The sequence below is a fragment of the Odontesthes bonariensis genome, chromosome 6 (assembly GCF_027942865.1).
Source record: "Odontesthes bonariensis isolate fOdoBon6 chromosome 6, fOdoBon6.hap1, whole genome shotgun sequence".
Lineage (NCBI taxonomy): Eukaryota > Metazoa > Chordata > Actinopteri > Atheriniformes > Atherinopsidae > Odontesthes > Odontesthes bonariensis.
Genome location: NC_134511.1, coordinates 13,473,911 through 13,492,539, shown reverse-complemented (window position 1 = coordinate 13,492,539; position 18,629 = coordinate 13,473,911). Strand labels below are relative to the sequence as shown.

Below are 18,629 nucleotides of genomic sequence, written 5' to 3'. Positions count from 1 at the left end.
CTATAGCCTCTTGAATAATTCCATCCAGATTTGAGCAGTGGAACTATTGTAGTTTCCATACAGGTTCTAGTTTAGGGCGATCAAAATGCAAAAAAAATGCAGTGAAATGGCCCTTTATGCCCATCCATTTAAATCGCGAATCGGATACCAACTTCAGCGTCGTGTCTATGGGCTTGATGTGGCGCTCATGTAACACCCCCACATTTAAAATCACTGCTCCACCCCTGACCGTGACACTGAATCTAAAAATGACCAGCCTGTTGAATGTGAAGCACAAAATTACGAGCTGATGAGAACCCCTTGAAAGCAGCGGCCTCAAAGTGTGCGTTGATGACGTCACGCTGCTGTAAGAGGACACCGCTTCCTGATGTAGACACATTATAATGGACATATGAGGCGGAGAAGGTAGAAGTGCTCGAGTCCTCTGCGTGTGATCTGCTGCTGCGACTTCATCCCTCTGCCGAAGGACTGTAAGTAAAGCCGCTGAGAGTGATTCCGTTTGCTGGGTCAAAAAATCCTGAAAAGAGAAGACGAGGTGATGCTCATACATTTTTTGTCAGTCCAACCCGATCAATAATTAACTCAGCGAAAGCATTTCTGTTTTAGAGGAAGTGATTTATTATCAGTGCAGATTTTAAATGTACTAAATGTTTGCATGTGTCACGGTGACTATTCAGGAATGCGGAGTTCATGCAGACAGGTAGGGCTGGCTTTGGCCATTTTCAGGAGTTGTTTTCCTTCCTTGATTACCACATTTTCTCAGCCTCTTTCCTGATAACTTACAGTAAGGAGGTAATTACCTCCTTACTGGAATGTTTGTCATTATTAACACATTTGCGAGCATATGTATGTATACTTTTAGAAGCATTTATCTGTTTACGTTTATTAGTAGAGAGGGAACTTTCCACACCATATATTTTTACCTTGCTTTGAGTACTTACATGTATTGATGTTCATGATATTATACTTGCTTCTTGGTTATAATATCCAGATGAGTCTTGAGTGTCATTTTTCACATGTGGGATCAATGAAACTTTATTTGCATGACACTTTGTGCTTTACAGGAGCTTTACAGGTGAGGCACGCTAGAAAACAATGAATGAAGGCAATATGAAATAATCCAAACAATAATAATCCATAGAATGGTTAGTAAGTAACTGAATTATACAGGATAGAGGTTAAAAGTAACAGGTAAAAGAAAATAGATTAAAACTATTCTTTTGAAAAAGTTCATAAGTTGATGTATTAAGAGCAAAGTAATAACCTGGTATATATAAAGTAAACTAATGATATATATGTCTTGAGATGTTTCTGGAATAGGGCTGTAGATTTTGAAAATAAGTATAGTTACTTTGTATAAAGTCGTTAAAGGGGATGAAGGTCATTTTTGTAGCTAATGCTCCCGTGCGTTTATTCAGCTACAGTTTTGAATGCAGCTTTTTGTTACAATTCAGCATTTTGCCATTGTCATGCCAATAGTTTTACTTTTATCTTAAATAACTCTTCCATTACTGTATATTCAGCAGCAGAAACTAGATGCCAACATGTCCAGGCTGTTAGCCCAGTTAGGTTAATCATGTTTAAATGTACATGTTGAGATTTGTTTGTTCAGGACTTTATGCATATACTTTTTGCTATAATTTTCTTGAAAGTTACCAATATTTAGGCTAATTGGAAATAACTATAAAATGATAAAAGGTACTACTAAATAATGGGAAAAGTTCAATGTAATTAAAAGCATAAAATATGTTATGAATCAATATTTATCTTTTGAATATAAAGAAATGATTTTCAATGAATACAGACCTGTAACTGTGCTGCTTGTCTAAGGCTTTACTTGTTTTGAATACAATGTGCCATTTCATTATTTTCATGGTTTTGCTGATTTTCTGACACATACTCTATGTACTATATTCAGTTGGAGGAATGGCAGCTGTGAAAAATTCTTCAGACGATGGAGACTCCTTCTCATCCAGGATCATCTGCATTGTGTTTTTCATCTTGCTTTTGGACCTGCTTGGATTTACTCTGATTCTACCTCTGCTGCCTTCCATTTTGGACCACTATGCACAAACGGGGGTTGGTAGATTGTTGTAATTACTGAAATGTATTATACCAGAGGCAGATAAAGACACAATAAGGACAAGTGCATCATATGAGAAATAGATTGTTTTTACAGAAATCTAGTTATTCATTAGGCAATGAGAAAAGAAAACACTATAGAGAGAGTTAAAATCAGGATAATCTGCTTGAAAAAGTGGTTTTTATAATGAGATTGAATAGATTAATCAAGTCACTTTGACCGGTTCTGACATAAGGATGTCAAAAAGTAAGCTACCTGTGGTTTGTTTCCCAAAAAAACAAACAAAAAAAACAATCTGCAGTTCAGTGGCAGTCTCTGAACAGGCAGTATTCAGACTGTGATGTTGAACAAAGGGAGTTTTGTGTGAAGAATCTCCTCGCAACCAGCTCGTCTGTGATTAGATTAGTCGGTGGGGGAGTCCTCATGCTGACTCACGGTGAACTGGCCTTTTTACTGGAGTTGCTAACGACTGTGTGTCATGTTTTTATTTTCATGTTTCTTTCTTTCTGGGACAGGATGGCACATATCAGTCCTTGCAGACTGTTGTGGACTGGTTCAGGGAAGTTATTGGAATTCCCATGGAAAAGAAATACAACACTGTTCTGTTTGGAGGTATGTTGGATTTGCATGGAGACTATGAAACTTGAGGAGAAGCCGGGATAATTCTGGGTTTAATGCTCTGTAACTTGCCTTTCAGGTCTGATTGGATCGCTTTTTTCTTTGCTGCAGTTCCTGTCATCGCCTGTAACGGGGGCTCTGTCAGACCGTCATGGCCGACGACCCCTGCTTATTCTTACCACAGTCAGTACAATTTTACAGTGTAGACCTCAGTATTCGTTCACATTTGTTAAAAAGAGTAACCTTGTAATAATGAAAATATTTCTTGTTTATCATGAAGTTGTTTACTTGTCATATTCCACTTGTGCTGCTTGCATTCATTCAGGTCTAATTGGGTGCCTTCTGTTTCAGTTAGGGATGATGTCTTCCTATGCGGTCTGGGCTGTTTCCCGGAGCTTCAGCATGTTTCTTTTGTTTCGGGTAATTGGGGGCATTTGTAAGGGCAATGTCAGCCTCTGCACTGCCATCATAGCTGACTTGCCTTGTCCAAAAGCACGGAACAGAGGAATGGTAAGCGTAGTCTTTTTGTATTTATCCAGTTTGTGCCTTTGCTAAATGTTTTACAAACAAAAAACATAATCTATGCTATTTCATTTCAACTAGGCAATTATCGGTGTTGCCTTCTCTGTGGGGTTCACTTTTGGACCTTTGATGGGTGCCTTCTTTGCCATTAGCTCCAGAACAACAGAAAATGTTTTCTACCAAATTCCAGCGCTGCTGGCCTTGGTCTTCAGTGCTGCCGATCTGCTCTTTATTTGGCTTATGCTCCCAGAGACATTAACAAAGGACATAAAGGTGAGTTTGTGGAAGCACTCCTTGTGCGACAAACACACACATACAGTGGCAGGAGATTTAAAGTCCTCATGAAAATAAAATTGATATTGAAATGTTTTCTTATTGAAACACAAATGTTTCATGGAATTAACATGAATTAGAACAGTAGAGCAAAATGTTTTATATCATAAATATTATAAAGAAAAGGACTCCATATCAAGAACATTAATGATGCTGTGAGAGCCAGTAGAATATTAGCTCAACATTTAGACTGACAAGAAGGAGAAGCAGTTAGCCCACCTATATCTAAACCTCTAACTGTAACCCATTCTAAATGTAGCATAACTGTGGTCTCAGTGGTGGGTCATTTCTTACCCAATAACTTCTTTGACTCTTTTAGTGAAGGCAATTTTCCAGGAAGTTGCTGGTGTTGGCTAACAACACATGCAACCCCATGAAACCACAGTGAAGCCAGACTGTTTATGACTGCTTTCGGTATCTATGCTAAGCTAACAAGCTAGGGAGCAAAGTGGACAATAACACAGAGTTCACAAGGGAAGATGTCATGTCTTTTTTTTTTTCAAGTTTACATAAAACTTATAAACACAGCTCTCTTTGGCTGTTTCACACCCACTCAAACATGATCTGAACGATACTCGGTAAGCTTAGACAGTCCCTACTCAGTCAGAGGAGCACATGTTAACTGGCCTGCCCTGTAGTGAAATAAATTGTTAGAAGCGTTCATTACAAGTAAAATGCTTGTAAGTCTTCAAAATACCAACCCCGCCCCCCCCCCAAAAAAATCCATGTTCAGATAAAACTGAGTGATTTCTTCTTAACAAAGTAATTATTTCTGGGGGAAAAAAAGCTTTTTTTTAAAGAAATGATCATTAATACAAGCAAGTATTGTTATGAATTTTATTCATGAAGAAAAAACGTGCACACAGTATTTAATTCCTGTGGTGGAGTTGCTAAAAAGTTTCACAGGGAACACTTAGAACATCAAGTGACTGCAAAACCTTTATCTCTGGCGTTATCATTGTTCAGTCAGAGAGACTTAGAACATCTTGCTTTGTTCCAGGCTTCATCTGCTGAGTGTTCGGACTCCCGTGACCTCCTCAACCCGCTGTCTTTGTTTCATTTTACAGCTGTTACCAGGACAAATGATCCACCTTCAAAAGAAAGTGAGTACTGGATTCCCATGCAAGTCGGAAGCTTACACCCTATTTACCCATTTATAAAACATGAGTGGACTTTAGCACACTGATAATAAGGTGGGCTGTGTTTTTACAGAAATGCAGAAGCTCCGAGTGTTGGGCCTGGTTTATTTCTGCTACCTCTTCCTGTTCTCCGGTCTAGAGTTTACTCTGAGTTTTCTGACTCACCAGCGCTTCAAGTTTACAAGGTATGACCTTAAAGATAAAGCAAAGTACTTTATCAGTCAAAGTAAGAAAACTTGGACTGCAACATTAGATTTCTTTTGCTCTCCTCTCAACAGTATGCAGCAAGGAAAGATGTTTTTCTTCATTGGTGTTATCATGGCTTTAATCCAGGGAGGTTACGCTCGAAGAATCAAACCTGGGAAACATATCAGGGCTGTTCGTATGGTAAAAGCACCATCTGTCGATATGATTAAAAAAAAAAAAAAAAACGTAGATTCTGCTATTATGTTTTTGGTGCTAGTGGGATAAGATGAACCAGTGTAGAAACATCATCTCTGAATGTCCACTGAAATGTTTCTTTTTTTTTTTTTTTTAAAGGCAATCTTAACATTGATCCCAGCCTTTATCCTCATTGGGTTATCGTGGAATATAGCAATGCTTTACATTGGCTTGGCAATATACGCATATGGTGAGTCAACTTTGCTTTTAATGTTTGTACAATCTTTTTTTGTACTCCACAATTTGTGAATATATTAAAAAGTATTTCATATACAGTGTCTAAACTTCAGGAATTCAAAGTGATCAAAGAAAAGACACTCACACATGCTACCCCTCATCCCCTCATTTCTTTTGAGATTGCCAGGAAAACGGGAAATAGGTACAGTGATTTTGAAAGATGAGCAAAGATAATGGAAAAGCTGTAAATACGTTTTGATCCAGTACTTGGTCTGAGCACCTTTATTCTCCAACACAGCCTGAACCCTCTTAGACAGTCATCTCTTTAAGAAGTATTCAGGAATAGTTATCCGGGCTTCTTGAAGGACATCCCAAAGCTCTTCTTTGGATGTTTGCTGCCTTTTGTTCCGTTCTTTCAACATGATCCCACACTGCTTCAGTAATGTTGATGTCAGGTCTCTGGGGAGGATTCATCCCTCCATAAGACCTGTTGCCACTGATTTTCAGTCCACTTCTTGTGTCATTTGGCATACCTCAGCCTTTTCTCCCTGTTCTCCTTCCTTAAGAATGGCTTCTTGACAGCCACCCTTCCATGGAGACCATTTCAGATGAGGCTTTTAGAGACTATTCATCTGCTGTAGCTTTTTAGACCTTCAACTTTGTCTTTTGTCCTCCAGTCTTACTGCACGGACTGCACACCATGCTGAGATATCACATTAAACTGTGTTTGACAATTTGAAGGGGTTTTTTGCTAAGTTTCTTGCTACGTTTAGACACAACACTGGTTGATCTCTTCAGTTAGGTCCCTTTTTATACTTTGATGATTCATACGTTAGAGTCAAGTGGCTATACATATAAAAACAAAACAGTGCTCTAAAATGGTCCTGTATGAAGACTGGACTGATATTGTGTTTAAAAGTATTAAATGTATAAAGAATAATACCGAAAGACCTTCAGAATGTCTGGAGAAATGTTGCTCAAGACTACTTCACAAGACTGCTTGTCTGCTCTGAAGCAAAATGTAAAAAACAAGAGCAAGATCAAGACTTTTGTATAGTACTATATGTATATGGCAAGGGAACAAATACTCGTGATAAAGATTCTTGTATCTATGAGTTAGAAAAAGATGAACCTATCAACCATTGAAGTTTGCATTACTCGTTTAGTGTTTAGCTTTTATAATCTGGTCGTTATACTGTCATTTGAATTGTGTAATGACCACTTATGACTACAGAGGACGCTGTTGCTACTGCACAGATCATAAAACAAGCAAGTCCTAAAATTCTGATATAAAGAAAATTAAGAAAAAGGCATCTACTTAGAGGATTTCAAAAGACTTCGTATTTGAGTCTGGAAGATAGTGGAACATAATGGAATCATGATGGAAATGAATACAAGATGAAACACAGTAATGAGAGAGTTTGGCTGTGTCACAATTTGAAATATTCTTTTTTTAAACCTCCTAAGTCCATTTTATTTACTCATTTATTATTAGTATCTCAGGAGACATCTTCACTAAATGGAAATTAGATCGAAAATTATTAGCGGCATAAGCGGGAACAAATATGATACAATTTCATTTGAAAAAAATACCTGGAGCATGAAACATGTTTATGTTATATGTTTAACATGTTTATATGAAAATGATGTATTCGCTTATATTCTGTATTCACATCTCTGTTCTTGCAGCGGCTGCACTAGTAGTGCCCTGCCTGTCAACAGTCGTTTCAGACCACGGTGAGCCTCCCCTTGATATCTCACTGATGACACAGTTTTGGTTTTTGCTGTAATGTGTGTCATTGTTTATCGACTGTGGATCTTCCTCCAGGTTCGGCCAGTCAGAAAGGCACTGTTATGGGGATCCTGCGGAGTTTGGGCGCTCTGGCCAGAGCACTCGGACCGGTTGTGTCATCATCGGGTGAGGAAGCTGTGATAATAAAGTCATCACCACCTCCAGCTTTTTAGACTTGAGCTTAATATCATGGCTGCTAAAAGCTTCAGCTGATATACTCAAAGAAATTTGAAAGAGGTTTGCTTGGACTGTGTTTGCATCTTCTTTCATATCTACCATTGTTTTTGCTTCACAGTTTACTGGATTGCAGGAGCTCAAACCTGTTTTCTCATCACATCAGCTTCTTTTGTGGTACCCCTTGTTCTGCTGAGCAAAATCAAGAGGCTAAAAGAGAAATAAGCGACACGAAGACTTGGGAAGATTTTTTTTTAAAGACTTTTGATGCCTGTATGAATGTTATAATGTTTACTCCTCCTTGGAGAGGAAGCACTGATCACATTTTCACTCAGTGATGATATTGTTCCCTGCGCTACTGGCCAAAGATAATCATGAAAGAAGACAGTGTATGTGCCAAAACAGAGGACTTGGTAAAGAAGATTTTATTCTGCAAGTGAGAAAAGAACGGACACGATGCTGTTTATTTGCACATGTAGCATTACTACATGTGCATGTACACGTTACACAGTGAATGGATGAGACATTTTTGCCCTTGGAACTTAAATCTTATTTTATATCAAGTATTTTTTAACCCAGATTTAGTATTTTAATAAGCAGCATTTTATTTTTGCTGTCACTGTAAATGTGCTGGATATCCTATTTTCTCCTAAATAAAGAGAGTGAACAAATTAATCTACCTATTACCTACTAGTAATAATAAAAAAATGCAAAAAGAAAACCGTCAACTTGTTTTGAATGGTCAATTTAGTATTTGCATTGCATACAATTCCGTGTTCTGTCTGTGGTCTGCACAATGTGTTACTACTTTCTTTTATTTTTCCAAAGATATAAAATTGTGTTTGAATGGCAAAATAATGTTTTTAATGTAGATCATATCACAGCAATATACGGAAACCTCTACATCTACATTAAATGATTATAAAGAGAACATCAATAACGCTAATAACAGCTAAAGCACTAAAACTCAAGAAGGTTTAAACCTACATGATAAGTAGGTTTTTGATTCTATAGTACTTTCTTTTTCTTAAAAGAACTTTATTCTAAAGTAAAAATGATCTTTAGGTCCTTATTGTAATTCTATAAGGACAATTGTCAATGGACAAATACTGCCGTGAGGGCCCTTATATACAAGAAAATGTATATAGAAAGTGGATGGATGGATTTAGTGTTACTCTATATGGGAACACAAAATTAACCTAAAATGCACAAGATAATGATATGATACCTATCAGATAGAAGGGATCAAAATATTAACATACATTAAGCTGTCCTACCAGTAGGGGTCGCAGTTGGCCCGTTCTTCGTACACAACGTAAACAGCAGCCGTCTCAATCAACTAGCTCCTCCATGCTACGTTATCAAACAGGTTGCTTAACCTGGTCGCCGACGCAGTGTTGGCGCAGATGTATGTCGCGTCGTGGTAATGAGGAGTTTGACAACACCTGGAAGTTCAAGCTAACGACAGAAGATGTGACCGCATCTAAGAAAAAAAACTGAAGATGGACAAGGTAGTGGACAAGAAGTCCCGTAGAGGCTCCTTTTAAGGCTAGCTAGCAAGCTAACTCTGGGTAATGCATGTGCTGAGCATTAGCTAAACAAAGTTGAACTGTTACAGACATGCCTAGAAGACGCTAATAGGTTAACTTTTGGCTTCGTTTCCACTAACAAGCTAAGCTATAAATTACACAGATTTTTCGAAAGTCACCATTTGCACTGGCAACCCAAAAGTTAGTATGGTGACACGTTAGCTAGTTTTCAGCCTAAGAACTGGGACTCGATTTTGTTTAAGTACATCAGCAGAATAAAGTGTAGAGAAAGTAATAAGCATGAAGCTCAGTTCGGGTTTACGCGACTTTACTTGAATTTCCGTCCATTATATGATTGCCAAAGGTCAAATACAAGCATTCTGTGAATAATACTTTCCCCAGGAGAGCAAACTCTCATCTGCTGTCCCGGATTTTGACCATAAACATCAGAGGACACCGAGAAGAGGGGCTTCTGGTCCGCACACAGCCTCAAATCCTCCTGTGGTGTTACCAAATCCTCATTTGTCCGACCAAATTTTAAGAAGGTATGAAGATAAAAGCACTCATAATTTTCCTGTGGTCAAAGTTGTCAGCCCCGTTGACCACTGACCTGGTTATTCATCTACAATTGTTTGCAAATGCCTGAAAATTTGTAAGGAACTGGTCAGATGTGAGCCTGACACCAGCAGGGAAAGGAGGAGATGTGTCAAGGAGTCATGGCTACAGAAGCAGTCGCCCTATGAGAGAGACCAGTGCCTATTTCCCACAGAGAAACAGGTGCATACGGGATCCGCCACCAAAGGTTGGTGTCATTAAAGTAACGGCAAACGGAAATGTAAATGAACTCCCATTCATTAGACGAAATGCACTGACCTTTAGCGCTAATTGCAGACATCCAAAAGCAACAATGACTCTCAGGGAAAAATCATGGGGAAGAACTCAGTGGAGGCACCGAAAAAAGGTAGTTATGATACCTCAGGCAATGTTAAAGTTTTCATGAATGACCTGAACCAGTGGATCAAATTATTTGTATCTAAAATCAATTTTTATCACACACTTAAAGTCATTAATTTTGATTTTGTCTGTCACAAATTGACCTCAGGCTTTAGAGGTACCAGGTCAGCGCCGAACTCTGCGAGGACGTCGACGCCAGCGGAGACCAACTTGGCTGCGTTCGAAGTGAAGATGGCTGATTTTCCAGAGTTGGCTGGAGTTTCGCTGAGCAAAGCGACTGCTCCTGCAGTTCAGAAAGATTGCTGGGGTCCAAGTCCTCTGTCCACAAGCCCCCAATCACCAATTCTGGCATCTTCCTTTAGGGTGAGCTAAAATATCACGCACTATTCTGCAATTAAGACCCAGTCCCCAGTGCAAGGGACAGATGATAAAGAATGAATATGATATCATATCTTTTACTGTCATAATAGTTATATGGTCTAAAAAGAAAAGTCCTCATTTTTTGGGACCTGTGTGAAATCCATTTTTTATGCATTCATTTATTTTTAATTTAATCGTCGAACAGGTCGGCAGGAGAAGATCCCCAAGGCGGCATGACTCCCCACAAGATGCCCATGATGCAAAGCCAGACGCCTCTGTTTTTCCAGCAGGTGGGCTCAAACGTCTTCTGATCGGTCTTTGGATAACTACAGTAGGGCTGTCGCGATAACCGCAAAATGCAATCACCGCGGTGCTGAGAGGACCTCCGCGGTGCGTGTCCAGGCCACCGTCACCACCGCACACCCCCTTGCACGCGCAGAACAACTCGAGAAACCAAAAGAGTTTTTAAGACTGCACAGTAGATACAAAGCAACTGACAGAACTGATACTTTTTTTAAGCCAGCACAATAATAATGATACATTGTATATTCCCCGCAAGGCAGGAGAAACACATTAACACAGCTTGGTGCCGCGTTTCTGTCGTCATCTTTGCATATAGGCTCCACACACGCACGTTGTAGTCTCATTCTCCCTCAGCAGCTGATATTACAAGAATATGCCTAGTCAGTGTCGTAGCAATAGAAGTTAAAATAAAATGCAGTGGCCTACCTTTATCTCGGCTTTACTCCTCTGCCTAGTCCGGACACTTTATGGCTTTGAATCTTCCCTTATTATCCATGTTTAACGTTGTAAATGCGACCGTCTAATATCAACAATAAACTAGCTTCCACAGAACCACAGCTTGGTGTGCACATTTGCTGTTGGGAAATACCTGATCATTTCAACAAAACTGTGTAGGAGAAACTTTAAAAAAAAAAAAAAACGTTTCAAAAATGTGCCGTGCCAGAAATAAGCTCTAACAACTTCGCGGAAACAGTTAAAGTTCAGCTTGGGTTGGTTGGTCGGCGGCAGTCTGTTTAAAAAAACTGTATCCCGGACACGTGAGCTCAACTGCCGCACTGATCTGCTTCGTTTTTCTCCGTCATTACTAAACGAAACGTGCGCAGGTCTGCAACAATGTTGATATTTGCCATGTGGCACTGGCAACAATGTTGCAGAACTGGGGTATGTGCTGCTTGATCTCCGCTATGTTGGTCTGTGAGCGAGTAAATGACAGGCAAAGCAAAGTGAAATTTCAGAATCGCTGGGAAAAAAAGACGGATTATGCGCTCAATTTTCATCTAACATTGCGTGTCGTGGAAAGTGGCCTAATGAACAAAAATGCGATATCACCGCATACCGCGCTGTTGAGCGGCTATGAGTCACCGCGGTGGGAATTCCCTCACCGCGACAGCCCTAAACTACAGTGTCAAAGATTTTTCTTATTCTTCACACATCGTTCATCTTTTGTTTTTTTTGTGAATAGCTCAGTCAGTGGCGACGTCGTGGGCCAATATCGCTTCTCAGCCTCCCAAAAAAATGGTCCCTACAGACTGGACAAACTGTAACGACGTCAAGCAGGTATGATTAGAGTTTTGTATAGGCTACTAGCCCAAACAAAAATGAATGCAAGTTAAGTGAATGTAGTTCTTTTTAAAGGTCCACTTTTCCTTTAATATGACCTATTATTTCCTTAAAGAGAATTGTCGGGATGATCTCAAATGTTGTCGTGTCCTGACCTCTGATTTGACTTCTGCTGTGATTTGGTCCAGTCATTATTTAAGAGTTTACAGACTGTAAGGACATTAGTCATCTTCATTTTCAAACACAACTTTGCTTGTCAGTGAACTTTCTTTCAAACTCTGCAGGCAGAATCATTTTGAATGTTTTTGTATCGATGGGGAAGCTTTTCAAACTCAAAATCTCTTTAACATGGATTCCAGTTCACTTTACTCATTTTTATTATTATTATTGTTCAAATAATATTTGTTTATGATGAGGAACGGTGTTGTCCTATGGGATTTTTAAAATGTATTTATTTATTTTCGGGCTGTATTATATCTGATTCAGATGGATGACCTGGCTGCGCAGAAGGAAGAGGGAGCCCTTGGAAAGAAAAAACGGAAGAAAAAGAAGAAGAAGAAAAATGGTGTTGAAGGTGCAGAAGCTGAGCCAGAGGATCTCCAAGTTCCTCAAGAGCCTCCAAAATTTGAGGTTTAAAAAAAAAAAAAAAAAAAAAAAAAAAAAAGCCCCCCTCCATTTCGTTTCTAAAGGAAAAATATTTATAGTCTTTTTTTTTTTTTTCTTAAAGGATGAAGAGGAATTCCCTGGCTTGGCTGTTGCTTTTACAGGGACCGACAGGCTAATAACCAGCAGCAATACAAAGCTATGCAGTAAGGTAAATCTCATCGTTTATGTGTAATTTATGCAGCGAGTCAAAAATTACACCAGCATTGAGCTTTGCGTGACAAGGTAATGTTTTTTTTTTTTTTTTAAGGAAAACCAAAGAGAAGCAGGTCAGCATCAGTCAGCTGACCCGAACAAGGAAAAGTCACCTGCTGGGAAAACTCAGCACACAGAAACGACTAAAAAAGGACAGGTTTGTGTTTATAGCCTGTTGAAATGGACTCTTCATATCATTCTTATACAAAATAGCACTAAATTAGTCTGTTTTTTCTTGAATATGTGACTTTGCTCTTGATCACCTGATTTGTAGAAAGCCGACAAAGTCTCTGGGAAAAAGAGCAAGGCTCCCGTCCAGCTGGACATCGGAAACATGTTGGCTACTCTGGAAAAGAAGCAACAATCTCAGAAAGCCAAGCAGGACGCCAAGCCGGTCATTCTGTCAGGTTGGTTTTAGTCATTATCTTGGTCTCTGTCCTCGGTCAGCCTGACACACATTATTTTAAAGTACAGGACATAGAAACCTGGTCAAGATTTCCTCTTTGTTTTCTTCTCTGTAGTTGGGGGAGGACTTCCTGTTGTCCCAAAGCAACCATTGGTCCAGAAGAAGCTGCACTGGCAGCAGGATAAGATTGCACACAATCCCTTGGACTCAACCAGTCCTTTGGTCAAAAAAGGCAAGCAAAGAGAGGTGCCCAAGGCCAAGAAACCGACTCCTCTTAAGAAAGCAAGTAGCTTTTACTCGCTCTGTAATAAAGATGCATACACTAGGTTTGGTGAAAAATTCATTTTAGAAGTGCTGCCTTGTCTTTAGAGTTTAATTACTGTTGGTTCTTCAGGTAATTTTGAAAGAAAGAGAAGAGAGGAAACAGAAACGTTTGTTAGAGGAGAGAGGATTACTGCCTGAAAACGAGTCCCTACTCTCCCATGATGCTACAGAGGAGCAGTGTGATGCAGATGCTGCAGATGCTGCAGATGCTGCAGGTCTGTGCCAACACGTATAACAGTATGAGTAACTTAATGTCAAATTTGACTGATTAATCATGTATTTGTCCTTCTGAAATTCAGATGAGAAGGAGACTCCAAGCGAGGAATTCGATGATCAGCTGGAGTTCAACAGTAGAAGTCCACTCATAGGAGAGGGTGATGAAGAGGCTGACAAAGATGAGACCAAACAGCAAGCCATCACCCCCCCAGCCAATACACCCAAAATACACAGCCGGAAGTTCAGAGAGTAAATCTGCACGCTTCCCCGCACACCCAGTCACCACGCAACACATTTCCATGAGTGAGAAATGGAAAAACAAGCTCTCTCACTGACTTCATTTCTGCTCATATGTTTGTCTCAGCTACTGCAACCAGATGTTGAGGAAGGACGTGGATGAGTGTGTGACGACCCTGCTGAAGGAGCTGGTGCGTTTCCAGGACCGTCTGTACCAGAAGGACCCCATGAAGGCCCGCATGAAGAGGCGGCTCGTGATGGGCCTTCGAGAAGTCCTGAAGCACCTCAAGCTCAAGAAGGTCAAATGTGTCGTCATCTCGCCAAACTGTGAACGCATCCAGTCCAAAGGTACTGTAAGACCGGTATGCAGTACATGCAATATCTGGGAAGTCATTTTATGAAGTAATGGAACAAAGAACTTTTAAAAAAAATATATATATATATATATATATATGTATATATATATATATATATATAATAGATTTATTTACTTCTCTGTTAGTTCCCCAGTGCATTTTATCACTATTTATTTCACTAAGCCCATTTATTTCCATGTTTTCTTTCTACTTTTCCTCGTCTCCATTTTTTCCTTTCCGTATGCATTTCTGCCTAATTACACAAATGAGGGGGCGGTCTTTCAAAAGTCTGTCACGGGCTCAGCGGCTCACCTGTTGGTCGATTATCGGGCTTGGTGGCGAAACGATTCTTGCTACGATGCATGTAGGCATGTTAATTTAAAGCTGCTGTCTGCAGGTTTTCAAAATTCCGAGTCTAAAGTCGGAAAATTCGAACTGATACAACTTTCAGGTCCCTCCCCCTCTGTGGCTGTGTTGTCATGAAACAGGCCTCCCATTGCACGCTGAAAGACAGTTTCAGTCCTCCATTTAAACTGTGTTTGTTGATGTACAAATTACCAACTGAACTAGCAACCATCAAAAGTGTTCCTGTTCTTATTTTCTTCAAAGCCCAGAGTTGCGAAGCACTTGTGTCCAGATTGTGCTCAATTCTTTTCAATTTCAAAGCATGCAGGCATGCGGATTGTCTGCCCCTGAGCATTTTGATACAGTGAGGTTTTGATGTGAAAGTAGCAGCTTGGTTGAAACATGACCAAGATGGAGGGAAAACATGTTTTTAGCGGAATACTCTGCTGGAAACCTCATGTAGGATACATACGAGCAAAACTGGCAAAGTGCTCGGCAATTCTGTGGAAAACAAAACATATCCTTGATTATAAATGGTTGCACACTCTATATTACTCATTCCTTTTGCAATATCTGACTTACTGTGTCGAAGTCTGGGGAAACGCCCACAAAACCACTCTGCAGCCGATATTCACAATACAGAGAAGAGCAATAAGGACAATAAACAAAACAGGACACAGAGACCACACAAACCCACTTTTCATAAAGTCACATGTTGAAATTTTGGGATTTGGTCACATTGAGAACGGCGAAATTAATGTACAAAGCAAGAAATAATCTATTGCCAAAAAACATACAAGGAATGTTTAGTGATAGGGAGGAGGGATATAATCTAAGGGGAGACCTAAATTTAAAAAAAACCAAAGGTCCGAACAAATATGAAAAGCATGTGCGTATCGAGCTGTGGAGTGACTTTGTGGAACAGTCTGGAGACAGAAATAAAACAAAGTGCAAATATAATTGTTTTAAAAAAAAAAAAGGTACAAATAAATATTTTTAAACAAGTACATGAAAGAGGAAGTATGTTAACGGAGGACGATGAGGGATAAATATATGAATAGAATAGGGTTAATTGTTATATTGTAATTTAATTAGTATATGGTATATATTTATTTATGGGGATATATATATATATATTCATATTTACATTTATATTTACAAGGATATGTGTGTTGTATATGTTTATTTTTGTGATTATATATTTATTTAGGAAGTGTATATATGGCATGTATTTATATAGGTGTATTGTAGTTAGGATATTTACAAACTGAAGAGTAGTTAAAAAAGGGGTGGGAAACTAAAAAAGTATTGTACTTCTTCCCATTCCTTTTTCGAACAATGTGTGGTGTTTTGTTATGTATTAGCACTTTATGTGATTTAATTTTTTAATTTTTTTGTTTTTTCTCTTTTTCTTTCTTTTGTATGTAAAAATAGTACATTTTCTTTTTTTATACATGTTCGAAAATAAAAATCTATCAATCAAAACCCTGCCTGATAATGTTAAAATACAAACTAAAACTCAGAATGTTTAAAGCTGCGTGTTGATGGAAAATATCCCCTCTGCAGGTGGTCTGGACGAGGCCCTCCAGACTATCATCGACACGTGCCGTGAACAAGGCGTACCGTTCGTGTTTGCACTTTCAAGGAAAGCCTTGGGACGCTGTGTCAACAAGGCTGTGCCCGTCAGCCTGGTGGGCATCTTCAACTACGACGGGGCACAGGTCAGGGTTATCTTCACTGAACTCGCACAAAATGAAATCAGACCCAGTGTGTTATTGTAGAGGATCATTGCAGATATCTACAGTTGCAGTTTTAAAACCATCTTAAACCCCCCATGTGCCCACAGGACTACTATCACAAGATGATCGAGTTGTCATCTGACGCCAGGAGAGCCTACGAAGTGATGGTGTCAAGCCTGGAGCAGAGTGGCGAGCCAGATACAGAGCTGGAAGCAACTGCAGAGGAGCTGGAGAAGAGCAGCCTGGCTGAGGAACCTAATCCTGGTCCCAACACCTCAGAGGAACCGGAGTATAGTAAGTTACTCCTCCTAAAGAACACCAGTTCTTTCTGTCGATTGGTCATAAAAGGCAAAATGCTTCTTTGGTGATGCCAATTCAAGGATTTTATTTTAGAGAAGAAAAGCTTTGAAGTCATTTCCCCTAAAATAATCACATCTCTATTTACCTCTCAGTGAAAATCTGGAAGAAGATGTTGGAGAACAAATGCAACCACGCATTTCTGAACTTTGCGGAGCAGTTGAACTCCATGCACTTGGACAGTGAATGTACAGAGGAGAAAAGTTGATGGTAGAAAAGCCTTCTGTGCCTAAAAAAAAACCAACAAAAAAAAAAACAGGAAGAAATTGAATGATTACAAACTGGGGGCCATAACCACTCAGGACTCGGATAATTAACCACTTTCCTGATAATTGCTGTGAATTATTCAATTCTTATCCCAACTACTGGGTTGAAGAAATTAGCTGAGGCAAACAAGCAAATAGGAATTTTCATCATGTTGTCTGTGACAGCCTGCAGCATTTGAAGAGGTTGTTGTAAACAGCCAATTCAGGAGTTTAACATGGGATGTTTGAGCTAGTCATTTATATAATAGAAGTATTTTTGAGGCATTTCTTTTTTTTATTTAACAGTGATGATAATAAATGAGGTGTGAAAGGAGAGCTCTTGCGCAACAACAGGAGAAACTGAGATATGGTTTTGATCAGGTGAAGTAAGGATGTGTCGTGCTTTGTAAACGTGTAAAGGTCTGAAGTTCAAGAACATGTAAACAAAGCAAAACAAAAAAGATGCAGGAAAGCTTGGAGAAACTCAAAGGTCCCACACTCATGCGTGACACTGAAATGACACCTTCACACGAGATTAATTTGATTGTAAAAGCTGAGAGAAAACATTAATATAATATCATTATTCTCTCTAGATATTACACAGTCGATGCAGGTGATTCATCTTATTTTTTTTAAATGACAAGTTGTTTTTTTTTCACTGTTACAGACTGCTCAGGACTGCTATGTAGCATGAGATTAAGATCGGTACTTCTGATTAAAATTACACACATTCTTTCTGTTTGTCTTAACGTTCATATACTTTCATATACTATAGAGAGTAAGTCCCTGTTTGGCTTTTTTTGTCTGACTTGACAACACTTTTACATAATATTAACCTTTTTTTTTTTTAAACTTGAAGAACCTGAAAATAATGTAAAACGTTTACCAGCTGATGCGGCCTCTTCTGGCCTACGTAGTAAAGAGAAAGTGTCAAATATAGGACAGTTTACAGTAGTTTGAAGCGCCAGGTGACAATCATGTGAGAAGCGATAAAGGATCAAATCTGCAAAGAAGAGAAGGTGTGTGTTTATGGCTTATAAAAGTTTAAAAGGAAGAGCACTTACGTTTAGGGAAACGATGTGTGATCAATTTCTTTGAAGAGAAAATTCTAAATCCTAATTGCAGCAGAAGATTGTAGTCGGTTGTTATTGGATGTTTGCTTCAAATCAAGTTCTTACACGATTGATAATTTACTGTATGTGTGTGCCACTCAATGTTTTAATGGGAGACATTGTGACATGTTGCTACAGGAAATGCAGTTTAATTTTTTTTTTATTTCCACTTTAATGGTTCGTAAGCATTAATGTTGAAATGTAACACATATGTTAAAGGTGTGTTGTTGCAGCACATTAACACAGTCTTAAGTTTGATGAGATTCTGATGTCTGTGGTATTAAGAAGCTGAACTGTGAAACCGTCCAAATTTAGAAGTGAGTTAAGTGTGTATTTGACACCGAGTCGGCAAGTTCTTGTTTTGCTTAGATATATTTTTAATTGAGCTGTGTTATAAATGAGTCAGACAGCACCGCGTTATAATTATTATTTTTTTGTTTGTTTTACAGAAAATTAAGATCAAGAGAGAGTTTATTCATTTGCCTCAGGCAAGATATCGATTAAGTGTTTAAATAAAGAGTAGAAATGCAATATTATTAAAGTGAGTGGATCTCGAATGTTCATTTTAAATGTCTGCCAGTAGATATGACAGAGAACCAATGTGTGAACAACTACTCACATTTTTAATGTTTCTTGATTTTCTTGAGGGGAAAAACATCTTGCAGAGGAAAATTTAAAAAAGGAAAACAATGAATAAAGAATAGAAGAACACAAACATGCTAAATGCA

General features: G+C 38.9%; 2 protein-coding genes across 3 annotated transcripts; both read left to right on the top strand.

The window, feature by feature from the left end:
* Positions 1-352: 352 nt before the first annotated feature.
* LOC142382044 (major facilitator superfamily domain-containing protein 10-like) lies at positions 353-8,000 on the top strand. Of its 2 annotated transcripts, none has more exons than XM_075467485.1 (13): positions 353-470; positions 1,919-2,079; positions 2,599-2,695; positions 2,781-2,884; positions 3,053-3,211; positions 3,305-3,496; positions 4,557-4,659; positions 4,769-4,880; positions 4,974-5,082; positions 5,236-5,326; positions 7,003-7,050; positions 7,142-7,231; positions 7,401-8,000. In XM_075467485.1, exons 2-13 carry the CDS (start codon positions 1,927-1,929, stop codon positions 7,502-7,504), a joined length of 1,362 nt encoding a protein of 453 aa, XP_075323600.1. In that variant the 5' UTR covers positions 353-470; positions 1,919-1,926; the 3' UTR covers positions 7,505-8,000. The 2 variants fall into 2 exon arrangements, with proteins under 2 accessions (XP_075323600.1, XP_075323602.1); XM_075467487.1 differs by having other exon boundaries at positions 467-535.
* A 605-nt stretch (positions 8,001-8,605) lies between these two features.
* LOC142382040 (selenocysteine insertion sequence-binding protein 2-like) lies at positions 8,606-18,629 on the top strand. Its single transcript, XM_075467481.1, has 18 exons — positions 8,606-8,790; positions 9,211-9,353; positions 9,466-9,610; positions 9,700-9,769; positions 9,911-10,125; positions 10,328-10,412; positions 11,609-11,703; positions 12,193-12,336; positions 12,434-12,520; positions 12,620-12,721; positions 12,839-12,971; positions 13,086-13,252; positions 13,365-13,509; positions 13,594-13,759; positions 13,875-14,095; positions 16,015-16,169; positions 16,295-16,481; positions 16,640-18,629. The coding sequence occupies exons 1-18, from the start codon at positions 8,782-8,784 to the stop codon at positions 16,750-16,752; spliced, it is 2,382 nt and encodes a 793-aa protein (XP_075323596.1). The 5' UTR covers positions 8,606-8,781; the 3' UTR covers positions 16,753-18,629.

What these genes read in the sequence shown, in the direction of transcription:
- LOC142382044 (XM_075467485.1), top strand. Translation starts at nt 1,927, where the DNA reads ATGGCAGCTGTGAAAAATTCTTCAGACGATGGAGACTCCTTCTCATCC. An exon ending in CAACACTGTTCTGTTTGGAG is followed by an intron (nt 2,696 to 2,780) that starts GTATGTTGGATT and finishes CTTGCCTTTCAG; the next exon opens with GTCTGATTGGATCGCTTTTT. An exon ending in CTTGGCAATATACGCATATG is followed by an intron (nt 5,327 to 7,002) that starts GTGAGTCAACTT and finishes CTGTTCTTGCAG; the next exon opens with CGGCTGCACTAGTAGTGCCC.
- LOC142382040 (XM_075467481.1), top strand. An exon ending in TACGGGATCCGCCACCAAAG is followed by an intron (nt 9,611 to 9,699) that starts GTTGGTGTCATT and finishes CGCTAATTGCAG; the next exon opens with ACATCCAAAAGCAACAATGA. An exon ending in AACCGACTCCTCTTAAGAAA is followed by an intron (nt 13,253 to 13,364) that starts GCAAGTAGCTTT and finishes TTGGTTCTTCAG; the next exon opens with GTAATTTTGAAAGAAAGAGA.